This window comes from Henckelia pumila, chromosome 3 (genome assembly GCF_033568475.1).
Source record: "Henckelia pumila isolate YLH828 chromosome 3, ASM3356847v2, whole genome shotgun sequence".
In the NCBI taxonomy this organism is placed as follows: domain Eukaryota; kingdom Viridiplantae; phylum Streptophyta; class Magnoliopsida; order Lamiales; family Gesneriaceae; genus Henckelia; species Henckelia pumila.
The window spans coordinates 139,088,498-139,106,129 of record NC_133122.1 but is presented as its reverse complement, the minus strand read 5'-3'; the positions used below and the strand labels follow the sequence as shown (position 1 = coordinate 139,106,129).

At 38.3% G+C, this 17,632-nt stretch overlaps 1 protein-coding gene and 1 pseudogene across 1 annotated transcript; one reads left to right on the top strand and one right to left on the bottom strand.

Annotated features, from left to right (window-relative positions):
- Positions 1–260: 260 nt before the first annotated feature.
- Positions 261–2,182, top strand: LOC140892234 (uncharacterized protein At5g01610-like). The gene is made up of 3 exons (XM_073301052.1): positions 261–418; positions 1,454–1,508; positions 1,657–2,182. The coding sequence occupies exons 1-3, from the start codon at positions 332–334 to the stop codon at positions 2,025–2,027; spliced, it is 513 nt and encodes a 170-aa protein (XP_073157153.1). The 5' UTR covers positions 261–331; the 3' UTR covers positions 2,028–2,182.
- Positions 2,183–2,364: 182 nt separating this feature from the next.
- Positions 2,365–3,608, bottom strand: LOC140892530 (uncharacterized; annotated as a pseudogene).
- Between the last annotated feature and the right edge of the window lie 14,024 nt (positions 3,609–17,632).

The window sequence follows — 17,632 nt, the reverse complement described above, 5'->3', positions numbered from 1 at the left end:
ATATTAATTTTTTATTATATTTTTCAAATAAATTTTTCCAATGGATTAAAAATGCCAAAATAAATTTATATATATTGCAAGAATTCTAAATCATATAATTTGGTAAATAATTATATCACCAAATTATACACGCCCCGCACGACACTAATCACAATTACACAGATAATAATAATAGTAATAGTTTATTAATTATTATATTATAATTATAATTATTAAAAGACTGAATGAAGTACAGGGGAGGATTAGGCCTCGAGGGGAGAGAGAAATAGAGAGAAATAGGGGTGAAAGACTCAAACAATAGATGTAAGACATTGATTTTTGGTGGCTGTCAATGGATCAAATCTTGAACAAGGTTGGTTCGTATTGGTTGGGTCAGAAAGCGAACAAGGAATTTGGCTCAGTTGGCGATGATATTAATGTAAAACTCTGTATTTCATTTGCGTTTTACAATTCAGCAATCGTTTTCATTTGCTTTTTCAGATGAGGTTTAGAGTATTTGGGTAATGATTTCTTTTTTTTTTTTTATTGTAGAGATTTGACCTGAATTTTAGGTCAAATTCAGGTCACTTTGATTTCGGTTTTATGATGTTAAAAGTTTTGAATTTTAAGTTTTGATCGCAGATGTGGGTTATTTAATGTTGTCATTTTTATGCCGTGATTATAATAATTTAATTACTTGTTTCCCAAAATATCATGTTTCCATATAAGCCTGTAATGTGTTGTTCGTATCAAAGGTGATGAGACCAAACTGGCCTTAACTTTTCATGGTGGGCTGATATCTCCATACCTGGAATTTGCTCTTTTTTTGCAAAATCTCCGTATGACAGCCGCCCATGTTTTCGATGATGAGTTGAATGAGGGGAATGGGTGGTACCAAAGGTTCTGGGAAGAACCTAATGTTTGGATTGCCTCTAGTTTATCTGTCAAAAGATACTCTGCTAGCATGGTATATGATTCAAAATATTTGTGATTCATGATGACCATAGTCTGTGACTACAAACATTTAGTTCTATGATTGTAAAAGGGTCAAGATCTCCTCTTGGACTTCTATGAGATACAAATTGGTACAATGCTGCTAGGAGGGACTGTTGGGATCAACGATTGATTTGCTTATACAATGATCGAAAGTGGTTCTAGATTATTGTATTGATTCTAATATTCAAGTTGTGTTGTTACTGTACTACCTGCTAATATACTAATCTTTTTGTGGGTTTTATTCTGTTCCCCATTGTTGAGAATTATAAAGAGACGGTAGATAATTGATTTAGACTGTCGAGGGTTTTCTCAAATATATGTGGAGTATGTGCTGGATCAATAAAAGCTGGTGGCTACAATCACGAAGCTTGAATAAGCATCTAAACTACAAGTTTCAAGAGATTTTAAGCTATGATTGGTATTAACGTGCTCTGCATTTTCCTTTGCGCTAATCTACTTGATCTAATTTTTATTTTAGTCAGTATCGACCAGCATCGAAGGAGGGGCCAAATGGTTGGTTAACAAAATCAAAGGTAAGTTCTTTTTATTTTCTCTGTTTTTGCTTCATGATTTGTCTGCTTGTTTAAACAAAAGATTTCTCACTCATCCATGGCTTATTTTTATTTTTCTTATTTTGCGGTTGTATTACACATTCAACATATGGAACCTGTTATTTTCCAGGGAAAATGCAAAAACCATTGCCCGAACTCCTGAAGGAGTATGACCTAGCCATAGGCATTTTCCCTCGTGATGCCACCAATTATGAGTTCAATGAAGAAACAAGAAAGCTTACTGTTTACATCCCGTCAGCATGCGAAGTTGGTTACAAAGATTCATCTGTTCTTCGTTTCACAACTGTGGTAACTGGTTATCTGGATAAAGGTAAACTGAGTGATATTGAGGGAATTAAAACTAAGGTGATTGTTTGGGTCAAAGTGACTTGCATATCATCTGAGAAAGCAAAACTCCATTTCACTGCTGGTATGAAGAAATCTCGAAGTAGAGACGCGTACGAGGTTCTTAGAGATGGGATAAGCGTAGAGAAGTATTAAAACCATGAAATTGTTGTTACGTGTGGATCCTTTCTATCATTTCATTCTCGCTTCTTGTACTTGTGATCACTTATGCACAACCAATTAAAGTGTTGTGCTGATATTAAGTGCCTGTCGGTTCAAGTGTGTGACAAATGTGAATTTTAACAAAACGGAAAAAAAAAAGAAAACGCAAGGCTTTCTGTTAATTATATTTATGGAGCGAGATAACTCAAGTATTTGGCATGTACGCTTATTTTGATGATATACAGCTTGAATCTTCCTTGAGCTAAAAATATCATCTGTACAATATAAGAAGCTAATTGCTCAACCGACATCCAACTGAAGTAAACAACTTTCTCTATTCAGAGAGCTATTCTTTTCCATTAAATTCTTCGAAAAAGCTTTTCACAGATTCATATGTAGACCAGCAGATTGCAGCAGCTGGTGCATGGAATAGCATTCTAGGAATCCAGCCTCTCATCAGTCCAGTATATCCATCCTTGTTCAAGATCGATCGAATAACGTCTCCTATCGAGCTACTCAAAAATCGATCACACCCACAAACACCCTGTTCGATCATATCAGAAAGTGGACAGATCAAAAAAAGAGAAAAAAAGAAAAAGGACATTCACATAACAATCCAAGAACCATAGGAATCCTCCACCTGGCACTGCAACTGAGTTTTGACAACATCAAGCGCGTGGTTATGGCTGCAGCCAACGCACCGGCTGCCGCACCAGCAGTTGCATGCACCAACAAAGTCTCTTCGTCACGCCCGGTCTCGGGTGACACTTTCGTCAAGCCCCTTTTAGCAGCCTCGTAGGTAGCGAAATGGACAGCAGTGAAAGGGGCATTCATCACCACCGTTGTCCGATAACTTGCGTAAAAAGCTCCAAATCCTTCCTCCATCAACACTTTCTTGACACAATCAGACACTCCCTTGTAAGGACTGCCCTTTAACTGCAGCCGTTGCTTCACCACATCCATCGGTGTAATGACAGCATCGCTCGCCACGGTAGCAAACACCCCAGAAACTGCATGAGCCATTGAGTTATTGGGATTTCCTGCAGAGAGTAGTTTCTTGCAAGACTCGTAGACCGAGAAGTAGACAGCATGGGCTGGACCAGCGCCTAATCCCATCGCAGCAATGCCACGATACAGGCCACCGAACCCTTCTAGTTTGACAATGGAGCCGAAGGACTGCTTGAGAGAAATGGCGGGGGTTTTGCATGAAGAAGAAAGAACCTGCATGCGAGTTTTGAGGGTGTCCACGGGGAACATGGCCATATGTTCGACAGAACCAGCAATGGAACCGGCGATCATGAACTGCCAGAACTCGAGGCCGTCGTGTATTGGTGGTGAGACCAACACTTGATCTGGGTAGAATTCCGACTTCTGAGGAAAACTGGAGGCGGATTCGGCCGTGGTGGTGGTGGTGATGGCTACCATGGTGTCTGGAGGTGGTGGGAATGTTAAGGAATTGTGGAATGGGGTTCGGGTTTAAAAAGGTTGGCGAGTTTTGAATTACATTGATCCCCTCCGGAAATAGTTAAAATCACCTATTTGGAATGCTTATACTAATACTTCTATTTACATTATCATTATTCATTAGATGATAAGAGTCCTATTTTTATTCAATATAAGGTGCTTTTGCGCTATAAAAGATGCATATATAGTGACAAGTTTTAATCCCTGATAGTTATATTGAACAGCAACTATAAGGGACAAGTCTGGAATCTAGCGATAGAGACAACATTAAAGTTGATTCAAATAGAGACGAAACCCAATGTTAGAAGCAGGCGTGTTGTATCCACACACCCCCTTATTCTAATGCCCTCGTCTTCTTCTTTTCTTTTCCTTTTTTTTTTCATGGTGAGTGTTAATTATTATTATTATTATTTTGGTGACGTAGGAATCCGCAACCGTTACTTTTTGGTGCGCTCTGGGCATACTTTCGGACTAACGCAATAGCCTGCAAACTACGCTAGTCAGGTAAACCACATTAGACAAACCCTGTGCGACAGACTAGTCTAAAAAAATGTTAATTAATTTGAATCTTGCTAGGAAATATAATAAGCTGATATTTTGAATATATCAATGAAGTTAAGTTATATGTACAATGAAATTTACACACACTAAATGTGTAATCGAACGCATAACCATCATTATACATATTATGTTTTGCATATCAAGAAATGCAGCCGGATTTAAAACTTCAAATTTAATAATAAATTTTATATCATATTCCTTCCATGCATCTTTCCATCGACTACAAAATTGAAAAACAAATAATCCATCAATCACCATCACAACTTTTCTCCTCCAATTCATTGATCTTAAAAGAAGAATAATATTATCTTCATCAAAACCATTGATCGTGTGGCATCCACGGGCATTGGAAATTCGAAATGGAAAGCCATTTTCCTTGGTAAAGTGATCCAAGATGTTCTATAGGGAATTATGTGCTCATAAAGGAGAAGCCCCCACCTCCCTCATGCAAATATCGACAAATTTCAAGTCGAATTCATGCTACTCATCATGTCAAGAGGGCCGATTCCTTGCGTGATACCTTCAAAAATACATTACAAAAATTTAAACCTCAAGGTCATCAGCAGAACTCATGGCGACCGTCCAATTCGTAGCCCGTCGGGTGAGGTGACTCATTCCGCATGTGTCATTTCATTTTTTCAGACCCTCTTCTTGGCAACAACATGTGAATTAACATTTGTATTCATTAGATTTTAAATCAAACAGTATAAGTGTAATTGTTTGCTCTTGAGACTTTTCGATAATCTTTGGCACAGATTCTTCATTGGACTTGATTTTGCTCATCTCACCTCTTATATAACTCATGACGGTGATCATCAGTTTATGTACTTCCTCCATGCATTCCATGGTTTTAGCAACCATCTGGTCCATATCATCGAACTTTTTTGCGACAATAGAATCAAGGTGTTCTGTAGTGACCCGTCCGTATCACATACTAACTAGCAGTCTTAAGCATGAAATTAGCTTAATATTAAATAGGGTAAATTGCATATATCACCCTTGTGAAATCCCGTGTTAGTTAATAACCCCCTGTGAAAAAAATTTAAGCTAATAACCCCCTGTGATTCTAGATTTGTAGCATACGCATCCCTTCTGGCTAAAAAATGACGAAAATGCCCTTGACTTTTATGAACTATTTAATTTATCATTTATTTTATGTAGGGGTATTTTCGTCATTTTTTAGCTGAAAAGAGTGTGTATGCTACAAATCTAGAATCACAGGGGGTTATTAGCTTAAAAAATTTTCACAGGGGGTTATTAGCTAACACGGGATTTAACAAGAGTGATATATGCAATTTTCCCCTATTAAATATAACAGTGATTATTCAAGCTTAACAGAGTTTATTGCGGAAACTAAATACAAGATAAACCGGCGGAACACAACCGATATAATATACTCAAGTGTTTTTATCCAAAATATATACAAATGAAACCGACTGTAGCAAATGACTCATGGCATCTCTAGAACCTGCAACGTAACTAACCATCCTTTGATCCACCCGCTCCATCCAGCCTGATACCTGCCCCATGGAATGGGGTGACTAATATAATACTAGGGACGTGAGCGAATAACGCCCAGTACGTAAATATGAGTATACAAAACTTAATATGATGCATGCAACATGATATGACTGGGGTGATTGGTCATATAATATTACTCTTAAAATCATAAACAGAATTTCACTCAATAGATTATTTGAGGTCAAAATTGAAACATCATATTAAATCAGATTCTAACCTAGCCCCACTTTTAATAAAATAAAGAAGATAGAAAATTATTTTTTCAACAAATATACATGAACAATTCATGATAATCAAAAGTCTTTGTATTTTAGCAAGAAAAGAGAATTAAGCCGCGTAGAAATCCATGAGAATCTCATCCCAGATTAACAAAGAAAAAATGGGAGGATGATTCTGTGAACTTTCATGATACAAATGAAAACTTAAAATTTTTTAACTTTAGAGACAACATAACTTATTATTCGATTAATCATTAATTATTAATTACAATTACAAAAAAACAAAACATTCAAAACAGATAACACAAATGAAACAAATACATTTAAAATCATGAAAAATGTAATTGACGAATGGGAATTAAACCCACCCACTAAAACTTAAAAGGGAGTACCCAGGGCAAGAACAACCCATTTCCAGCCCATTTCAACTCAAATACTGGATCTATAACAGTTAATGAGATCTATGGTGTGGGTATTGTTATGGATTATATCGAAGCAATCATGACGATAATAATTGCGGAATAAAACAATCAATAAGAACACCAAGATTTACGTGGTTCACCCAATATAAGCTACGTCCACGGAGCTGTTGCAAATATTTATAACCGAAAGAAATATTACAAGTATACAAAACACTATATCTCTCACCCGATCCCAACACCCGAGTATTACCGAGAAAAATATTTCTCTAACTCACACAAGAGAACACTCAAGAAAACCCAAGAAACTCTCTATTTTTCTTTCTTTATTTTTTCTTTGCTCTCTACGCTGTGGGATACATAATCTGATGATGGGGAGCTCTATTTATAGACATCATCCTCCGTGTGAAAGGCTTTCACAAAAGAAATCAATTTTGATTTCTTCAGCCACAATTTTAGACAATGCATGTGAACATATTAAATGGTTGGTGGGTTGTCGGTCAACATTTCCAACTTTCAACAATCTCCCACTTGAAGACTTGATTTCAATCATGGCTTCACACAGTCAATGCAGCAACTCATACCTTTCTTATTTACGCTTGTAGTCCAACTGAAGTCGAGCACAACTTCAGTTTGTCAGTGGTCACCACCTTCGTGAACATATCAGCAGGATTTTTACTTTCAGGAATCTTTTCAAGCTTCAGGACTTCATTCACCCGATCTCTAAGGATCCCGATTCCAAGGATTTGTTTTGCAGCACCCAAATCCTTCATTGCAAATTCTATCTTTAGTTTATCAATCTCCTTCAGATAAACTCCTTCTATCAACATATCATCTACATATACCAGTAGCATGATATAAGAACCATCAAGCTTCACATAACACCAGTGATCAACATGATACCTCGGGAAACCATCATTATTCATTACACCATCAAACTTTTTGTACCACTGTCTTAGAGCTTGTTTGAGACCGTACAAGCTTTTCTGAAGTTTGCACATCATTTTCTCTTTCCCTCGTACTTTAAATCCCTGTGATTGATTCATTTCTTCATCTAGCTCACCATGAAAAAACACAGTCTTTACATCTAACTGCTCCAGATGCAAATATTCTTTTACCATCAATCCAAATACAGTCCTGATAGTAGTTAACTTTACCACCAGAGAGAAAATATCAGTGTAATCAATGACTTCTTTTTCACCTTTTACAACAAGGATTTCTTTGTACCGCTTGCTACCATCGTGTTCTAACCGGTACTCCCACTTTCTATGTAAAACCTTTTTACCTTCAGGAAGTTCTGACAACTCCCACATGTGATTGGATGACAGTGAATCCATCACATCTTTCATGGCTAACTCCCACTGTTTAAAGGTCTCATAAACATCTGATTTATTTTTCAAAAAATAAACCCAAAATTTCCTGCTCGAATCGTCAACAGTAGTGCCATAATATCTTGAGTGATCTCCAAGGAATTTCACAGGAGATGGTCCACATACGTCAGTATGTACCAGCTCCAAATCCGCCGATTTCGGTTCTCTAACCTCTTTTGAAAAGCTCACCTTTTTCTGATTTTCAAATAATACAGCTTCACACGGCTTGTATTCAACGATCTTTAATACCGGTAGCTTTCCATTTGAAACAAGCATTTTCATTCCCTTCTCACTCGTATCTCCAAGCCTACTAAGCCATAGGCTTGAATTAGCACCAGCATCCACAGCTGCTAATATGTCTCTGCAACTGGAAGTCATGTACAGGGTTCCAGTTTTCGTTCCTCGAGCAATAATCATGGCTCTTTTGCTCACTTTGCAAGAGCCATCACCAAAGGTCACTTTATGACCTTCATCATCGAGCTGTCCCACGGAGATCAGATTCCGCGTCAGTCTTGGTACATGTCTGACTTTATTGATTTTCCAGACAGATCCATTTGACATTTTCAACCGGACATCTCCCATACCAACAATCTCCAAAGGTTTTCCATCAGCCAGGAAAACCTTTCCGTAATCTCACGCAATGTAATTATCGAATACATCATGATTACCAGTGGTATGAAACGAAGCTCCCGAATCCATAACCCAAGAGTCAATAGGGCTTTCCATGGATAACACTAAAGCATCGTGTACTTCCTCAGTAATAGCATTTGCATTATTCTTGGGTGATCTGCAGTCCTTTTTCATGTGACCAGTTTCACCATAGCTCCAGCACTTCAATTTCTTTTCAAAGGTATTTTTGTCTTTTCCAGTTCTTGATTTGGATCTGCCACGCCATCGGTTAGAGCCTTTTTCGCTACTCCTGCCCCTACTTCTGTTTTCGAGATTTAGGGCAGATCTCGATGGTGTTGCTTCTCCCGAATCCCTCCTGCGAACTTCTTCACCAAGGATTCGATCTCTGACATCATTGAATTTTAACTTTTCTTTTCCAGCAGAATTGATAACCGCTGCCCGCATCGTCTCCCAAGCATTTGGTAAAGACGCCAAAAGAATAAGTGCTCGAATTTCATCATTAAATTTAATTTCAACCGATGTTTGCTGATGGCTTCTCGTACATATCCGACAAAATGGACATCATCTCCTTCGTGGTTTTTGCCTCCGCCACATTGTGTGCCACGTTCTTTGTTAGGGTCAATCATATTACCCCTAACACTTGTCGGTCAAGAAGCTCCCACTCATCATCCTCCATATTTTCTGGCTTTACCCCGGATAGAGGTTGATGTAGCTTCTTGCTATACAGATAATCTTTAATCTGTAACCGCCAGAACGTGAAATTTGTACCGTCGAACTTATTGATTCCCAGTCCCGATCCATCACTTTCGGCCATCGCTTCTACTGCCTTAATAAAATTTCAAAAAATCTTTTCTGATGTGGAAGATCAGACAAAGCTGCAACCACAGAGCATACTCAGAATTTTAAGAAATTTTTCACCAAGGATTCCGGACACCGTAACAGCTCTGATACCAGTTGTTATGGATTATGCCGGAGCGATCATGACGATAATAATTGCGGAATAAAACAATCAACAAGAACACCAAGATTTACGTGGTTAACCCAATATAAGCTACGTCCACGGAGCTGTTGCAAATATTTATAATCGGAGAAATATTACAAGTGTACAAAACACTATATCTCTCACCCGATCCCAACACCCGAATATTACCGAGAAAAATATTTCTCTAACTCACACAAGAGAACACTCAAGAAAACCCAAGAAACTCTCTCTTTTTATTTTTTTCATTTTTCTTTGCTCTCTGCGCTGTGGGATACATAATCTGATGAATGGGGAGCTCTATTTATAGACATCATCCTCCGTGTGAAAGGCCTTCACAAAAGAAATCAATTCTGATTTCTTCAGCCACAATTTTAGACAATGCATGTGAACATATTAAATGGTTGGTAGGTTTTCGGTCAACATTTCCAACTTTCAACAGGTATTACACTCAATCCATATCCAATAGTCATCATTGGTACTCCAAACATGTGGCACCGTACCTAATAATTGTATCCCAATCTTGCTAATTCAACACCGTACATAATATATCGGCACCAAAATATGAGTTCTTCATCACAGTGGAATGGTATTTCTCATCTCAAACTTTAAAAAAAAAAAAAGATCTTTGAATTGTCTTAAATGAGAGCATTTGAAATTAGGCCAGATTTTACTAGAAACCTAGCGATCGAACCATGTAAACCAACATGAATGGCAATAATGAATTCGCAAATCAAAATCAAAGAAAACATAAACAACAAAGTAATCGAGGTAGACATAAACAACAAAGCAACACGAACACTTGCATAATGAATTCAGAAATCAAATTCGAAGAAGGCATATATAAACAGCTAAGCAAGATGAATATCATTGAAAGGAATCTTATTCCTTGAAATTTCGGCCTTTGTATTAATTGGTATTATTCGATTTTTCTTCCTAGACAAGATAATATATTTGATAAATATTGAGTGTATATTTTTGAATATTCTAAAGATATATTTGCCAAAGTTTAAATCGGATCTTGATAAGGTGATTAATTGATATAATATTATTTGATATTATCAAGATTTGATTTACAAAGATTTGATAGAGTTTATTCCTACTAAAAGAGTGTTACTTATTCTTGTAGGACTCTATCTAAGGAAAACTTCAAGATTTGAACGCTTATCTATATAAGGGGTTTTCACGCACAAGTTTTAGAGAGACTTCAGACGATAATATACTGCGCATACTCTGAAGAATTCTGTTGAAGAATTTGAAGAACTCTGAAGCAAGGTTTGCAACCATCATTGTTGCATGTCCCCGTGTTGCCGTTCGTGTTGAAAACATCAGAGACAACACTGTGGGAACTGTGTTGTTGAAGATCTTTTCTATCTCTTCAATTTAGGCTACGGGAGTTGCATCCAATTTCTTTTATACTCTGTTGTATTTTAGGATGCAAGTTTGATTTCTCAACTTGTTGAGAAATTTAGGATTTAATGACTTTTCGTAAAATTACTAGGATTACTTTGTAAGACTGATCTTACGTTTACTAGTAATATTTAGCCCTAAGGCACCCGCACGAGTTTTTATATTCGTGCAAAATTATTTACTTGTGTTTTATTTAGCGCTTTAAATTTACGCTGCACTGTGTTGTCTTGATCAGAGGTGTTACAACACAACAGGACAACACTGCCTATTTTACATAACCAACCCACAGTACACCGTTTTAAGTTTCTACGTGGCGATCAGAGCCACCACTTGAGTTTACTAAGTTGAGTTCCTGGTTTGTGTTACAGGTTAGTTATGGACACTGGCCGTTACACATGTGCAATTCGTCCACCTATTTTGGCTGGAACAAATTACGGCCCTTGGAAATTGAAGATGAGCATGTACATATTCAATCCATTTGAGTCCAGGGCTTGGCAACGTTGTTCTTGACGGTTGGTCACCACCTATGAGAGATGATGATGTACCCAGGACCAAAGCCAAGATGCACAATGGACAGCCGTGGAGAATATTAGCGGCATATTTATAACTCTAAAGCACTACTTAATGCTATGTTTGTTTATTCTTGTTGATATGGAAATATGTTTAATCTAATTGGTACTTTTGTAATCTCTCTATGTGCTAGGGATTCATGAGGAGAAATCTAACAAACCCATTGTGAAGGCTCGGCAAGTAAGTGTTAAGTCAAACAAAGGGATGCGTTCTCATAACTATCATAATTTGAGAAAAATGAGGAATGGAGGGGATTCAACGAAGGAACCATCATGGAATATAATGGAAGATTGAAGAGCCTTGCAAATAAAGCATCTGTTCTTGGTGATTCTATTTCAAACGAAGAGACTTGTATCCAAAGTGCTTCGTTCTGTCCCCAAAAGATTTCACACCAAGGTTTGTGCGATAGATGAATCCAAAGATACATCTATAATGGGTTTGGATGAGATTCAATAAGTTTCTATTCGCACATATTAGATAGAGTTAGAGTGTTGGAGAACGGTGATCAGATCAATCCAAATTGATACCCGGTGCAGCGGAAGTTTAAAAATTTTATATGGAACGATTCCATAATAGGTATCAAAACTTCACGATTAAATTGTGCGTGTAAAAATTAAATAACAATTAAATTTTTCCCTCCAATCTCAAAACGAGATTATGGACACCAACAGATTACTCTGCTCTTGTTGTATATCCCAGGAACTGATGGACGAACAATTCTTCAATCAGGTCCACGAACGGAAATTTAATCCCTCTGATAGATTGCACTAGAAAATCTATCAGAAGTTTCTACGAAGAGAATTAACGAATTTGATCCGTTAAACCAGATTGCAAATTCAAAATTCACAGGCTGGAATTTTTCGAGCAAAGAGAGGAGAAAGGGGGGGGCGGCCACTTTTAAAAACACACAGCTGGGCTTTCGAAAATTTTGAGCCTCTGTTGTATAATTTCTGTACTACAATAACTTATTTATAATGTGGGCTGCTAACAGCTTAGGGCCAATTAGTAATAAGTTCAAGCCTGACAAGCAAAGCCCGCATGTTCAGAAATTAATATAAAATTCATCGTGACTCAGATTGATAAACCAATTTCACCAATGTGCACAGAAACCATTTCTGCATCTTTTAAAGTCAAGATAAATTTTCTGAATCCGAATTCAGTGGTTTCCAAAATGCCCATCCCTATGTAATTTTAGGAAATCTTACTCCTCTACTCTTAAATAAGAAGTTCCACTTCTTTGTTCATTAAATTTAACTCTTTAAATTTAACTATCTCAACGGGGATTAAAAATCCATTACTTGTGTGATCCTCAATGGTTCAGGGATACAGTTAGCCGTGGGCTCACAACTCCTTGTGACTCGGAACAATAATTTCCGACTTGCCCATCGAATCATGGTAAGAGCGCCTAGCAACATCGCCCCATGATTCCCTAGGTATCACTGATAGTGCCTGCAAGAACCAATAGATTTTAGTTAGCGTACAGTACGGTCCCTTCATCCATATATCCCGATCGAATCAACAACCATTGGTAAATCGAGAGTCGTTCAAGATTCGATAACTATGCAATACATCTTGAAGATCAAATAGTGACATCGCATGTGCTACTAAGAAATCATTTCTTAAAACACATCATGTACTCTGGCCAGAGATTCGTCACACTAATATCTCCTCAGATTGCATAGGATATCCACACTCGCAAGTATGTGGTGAATCCTTGACAACAAAGCATCGACTCCTATATGTGTTGTAACTGTACCCAATCCCGACACCTGATGACCCCAATAGAGTCGATAAATGAGTCAAAGTACAGTACTAGCATATAGAGTCTCAATGATGTTTCAAGTAGTAAGGACTGATGGTGTACAACCAAACCGCGGACTTTATCCACTCGATAAGTGATAACCACTTGGAAAGTCCGGATAGGGTAGTTCGATCATTCATCGTATGAATATCCATTTGCATGCTTTGAACATCTCTATGTTCCATACCAATGAAACGTGATACTCGGCATCGCAAATGCTAGTCTCAATCTCGAGCGATCCTTATCCTTATTAACGAACGGCTCAATCGACTAGGAACTGTTTAGAATATACAGTGATTATAAGATGTGTTTCATGATAGTCATCCCCATGTACTACCACATCTTACATACACTATAGTATATTCAAGGTCTTTATCAAAACACAATAGTATATCACAATATAACAATATGAAGAAAGATAAAGTCATTGCCTTTATAAAAGTGTAAATTATATTAAACAAAAGATTGTTTATACATAGAGTCATCAAAGCCCTTAGCCACAAGTTGGCTCACCGGGCACCACTCTATCAATCTCCCACTTGCCCTAAAGTCAACTAGTCATACTACGCAGTCCCATTGCTTCGCGATGTTTGTCAAATATGGTCCTGGCAAGGGCTTAGTAAGTGGATCAGTGATATTGTCTGCAGAGGCCACTCTCTCGACCGTGATGTCTCCTCTTTCCACGATCTCCCGGATGATGTGGTATTTCTCAGTACGTGTTTGGATCTTTGATGAGACCTTGGTTCCTTTGCCTGAGCAATGGCACCCGTGTTGTCACAGTACACCGGGACTGGACCAACAACTTCAGGAATGACGCCCAACTCTTGGACGAAATTCCTCATCCAAACGGCCTCTTTAGCAGCAGATGATGCTGCAATGTATTCTGCCCTCAGTGGTGTGGAATCCGCTGTGGTGTCATGACTTGGTACTCTTTCCAAGAGACAAGCACCGCCATTGAGCATTGAACCACAAATCCAGAGGATTTGACTTAGAGTCATTCACGTCACTTTGGTAGCTCTGAAGTCGGTATAGCCTTTCCAATTTCAGTTCTCTTCCTCCATAATTCTATGAATATATTCTTAGTCCTTCGTAAAGTACTGCTTTAGGGAATGTTCTTCAAGGGCTTTCCAATGCATTTGACAGGGATTTGCTTGATATCTGCTCGACACTCAGTAGCAATTGCTACATCCGGTCTGGTAGATATCATCCCATACATGATTCGACCTATGGCTGTTGCATTTGGTACATGTGTCATTTTCTCTTTCGTCTTCATCTGTCGTTGGGACACATAGAACTTGGATAGAGAAACATCAATGACACATAGGTAGATGTCCTCTCTTGGACCCATCCATTGAAAACCGTTTTCAATATGGTGTCGATGTAGGTTGCTTGACGTGAGTCCATTCATTCTCTTAGATCTACCAAATTCTATAGATCTAGTTTTCCCAGGATATAGGTACGGCCTCACCCAAAATCCTGCATCGAGAATCTTACCTGATAACCATTTATCTTTGTTGACTGCAACTCTCACTACATCATTCACAATGAGTTGGATGTCATCCAACATAATGAACTAAGAAGGTCACAAGCATCCTTAACTAATATTTCTTGTCTACACGCACACGATTCCTCCGGTTGGGTTCGTTGATGAAACCAAAATCCCCTTATTGTTTCATCAAATTTCTGGTTCCAACGTTCTTGATAGCTTGTTTGAGGGGACCATAGTATTGATCTCTGAAGCATTGCCATTACCTTAATGCTCGCTTCCCATGGATGTGTATCCCTCAGGCCTTATGCGTCATATAGATCTCTTCCTTAAATGTTTCCATTAAGAAATGCAGTCTTTCTACATCCATTTGCCATATCTCATAGTCATAACCAAGTAGCTATGGTAATAAGGGATTCTTATGGACTTGTACATTGCAACTGGTGATAAAGGTTTCATCATAGTCAACTCCTTGTCTGTGAGTTTATCCCATTCGCCGCCAATCGTACCTTGTTGGTCAATCCCCACTCCCTTTACCATCGTGGACCAAGGCTTTCTCATTGTAAGGTAATGATCCATTTACACCCTATTGGAACAAAGTGTGGTTAATTTTTTCCATCGGGAGGATCTACTAAACGACCCAACTTGGTTTGTATGCATCTGAATCTATTTCCGACATGCATAGCGTTCAAGCCATAAATTTGAATCTGCCATCAGAAATTGCCTTCCTTGAAGTTTCTTGGATCACATCCAACGTCGGGTTTCATCTTGATCCCCGTCAAGAAGAAGACCCATATCGAATAGGGAAGGTCTAGAAGTCCTCTCGGATCATTCTAGGTATTGGCGTGGTCCATCAATGGTTCCTGAGGTGTAGGATCAATTATTTTGTATCTTCGGGTTTTATTCTCGAATTTCTTCGTGTTCGAGTTCCATCATCTTGCTCTTTCTTATCCAATAAAGAACTCCTTCTCCAAGAAAGGTTGGCATTCCTTGAAACAAACACTTTTTGTTTCAGTAGGATGATAGAAATAAAATCCCGTTTGAATTCTTCAGAATACCCTACAAAAAAAACATCGTGTATCGACTATCTCCAACTTATCATCCCACTGTCTGCTTCACGTAAGCCGGACTAATCCCCCAAATCCTCAATTACGAATACTTAGGAGCTTTGCCATTCCAATAACTCGTATGGTGTTTTAATCCACTGCTTTGGTGTGGACGTTGTTCAACAACAATACCGGTCGTTTCAAGTCGCGTCGCCCCAAAACGAAGGTGGAAGCTCCAGTGAAGCTCATCATGTGATCGAACCATGTTCCCAACAAAGTTCGATACGACGACGCTCCGATACACCATTCAGCTGAGGTGTCATAGGAGGAGTCCACTGAGAGAGAATCCATTCTCTTTCAGATATTCCAAAAAACTCGGTACTTAAGTATTCTCCACCTCGATCCGTCCGAAGTGCATTAAATATACTTATACTAGCTTGTTTTCTACGTCAGCCTTGAATTCTTTGAACTTTTCAAATGCTTCAGACTTATATTTCATTAAATAAATACCCATACCTCGAATAATCATCAGTAAAGGTAATGAGTAGGTGTGGCCAAATTGAGTACCAATTTCTAAATGGACCACAAACATCTGAATGGATCAAATCCAACAGATTTTGACTACGCTCAGGTTTCCCTTAAAAGGAGATTTAGTCATTTTTCTTTCAGGCAAGACTCACAAGTAGGTAGAGAGTTAATATCAGACATATCAAACATGCCTCTCCACTAACTTGTTCATCCTCCTTGAGGAAATATGACCTAGCCTAGCATGCCAAAGGTTTGCCGGGTTTTGACTATCGATTTTTCTTTTGTTCGTTGTTACGGTTTATCAACATAATTTATTGGAACGTCTTTTAATTTTAAGTTATATAGATCGTTTTCAAGTTGTCATTTCCAATCAAACATTCATTCTTGTAATATTGCAAATCTCATTCACAAAATTGCAAGAAAAACCATCTCTATCAAGCATAGAAACAGAAATAATGTTTTTAATCAATCTGGAACAAATTAAACATCTCTCAAAAGTAATCTTAAAATCGTTCTGCAAAATTAAATAAACATCTCCCACAGCTTTAGCTTCAACTCTAGAACCATTTCGAGCCTCAGCTGGGTCTCACCCATTCTAAGCTTGCGACTTCTTGTCATCACCTGCAAATCATTGCAAATGTGTGATCCACATCGGTATCCAATACCCAAGAAGTAGTATTAAGTGAAACATTTATTTCAATATAGAACTACCCTTCGCAGTTCGCAACTGCTCTAGATATTCCTTGCAGTTACGTTTCCAATGACCGGGTTTCTTGCAGTGATGGCAACATCCTTGGACTTTTCCATGTTTGAAGCCTTTGTCTTGTTCTTCTTCTGGGTCCGATTTTCTTGGGTGGAGCAGACGTTTCTTACTTTGTACTTGGCCCCTTTAGCTGAAGAGAGGGCCCACCAAGAGAACTGGTTTATCCTTCTTTAAAGTGGCTTCATATGTTACAAGCATTGAACATCTCTTCAAGGGAGGCTCTCTATCTTGTTCATATTGAAATTCACCACAAATCCGTCAAACGAAGAAGGAAGAGAGAGAAATATAAGTCCACATTGAGTTCATGCTCCAACACCAAATCAAGGTTACCAACTTCTGTATGATCCAAATCACTCGTACCCCATGATCACGGACCGAAGTCCCTTCATGCATGCGACACGTCATTAGCTCTTTCACAGTAGCGAACCTTTCAGCTCTCGATTGAGCCCAAAAAGTTCCTTGAGTTGTACGTGAATGTCAGGCATTCACGGTGTCCTCAAATCGCCTCTGGAGTTCATCAGACATTGAGGCTTGCATATAGCATTTGGCCTTGATATCATGGTCCCACCATGTATCAAGTTTGGCCAACTCTTCCGGACTTATTTCGCTGGTGCTTCTTCGGAGGAGATTTTTCTAACACGTAGAGCATCTTCTCCGAGGTCAGACAATCTTCAACTTACGGAACCATTCCGTATAGTTTGCCAGTCAGTTTATTTTGTTCGAAATAGAGAATAGTGGATTGCGCGAATTCATTCTTTATGAAATACTGAAAGAAACAGACAATTATCAGTGATTGTTTAATTAATTTACTAAGACATAAAATAGGCGAAATT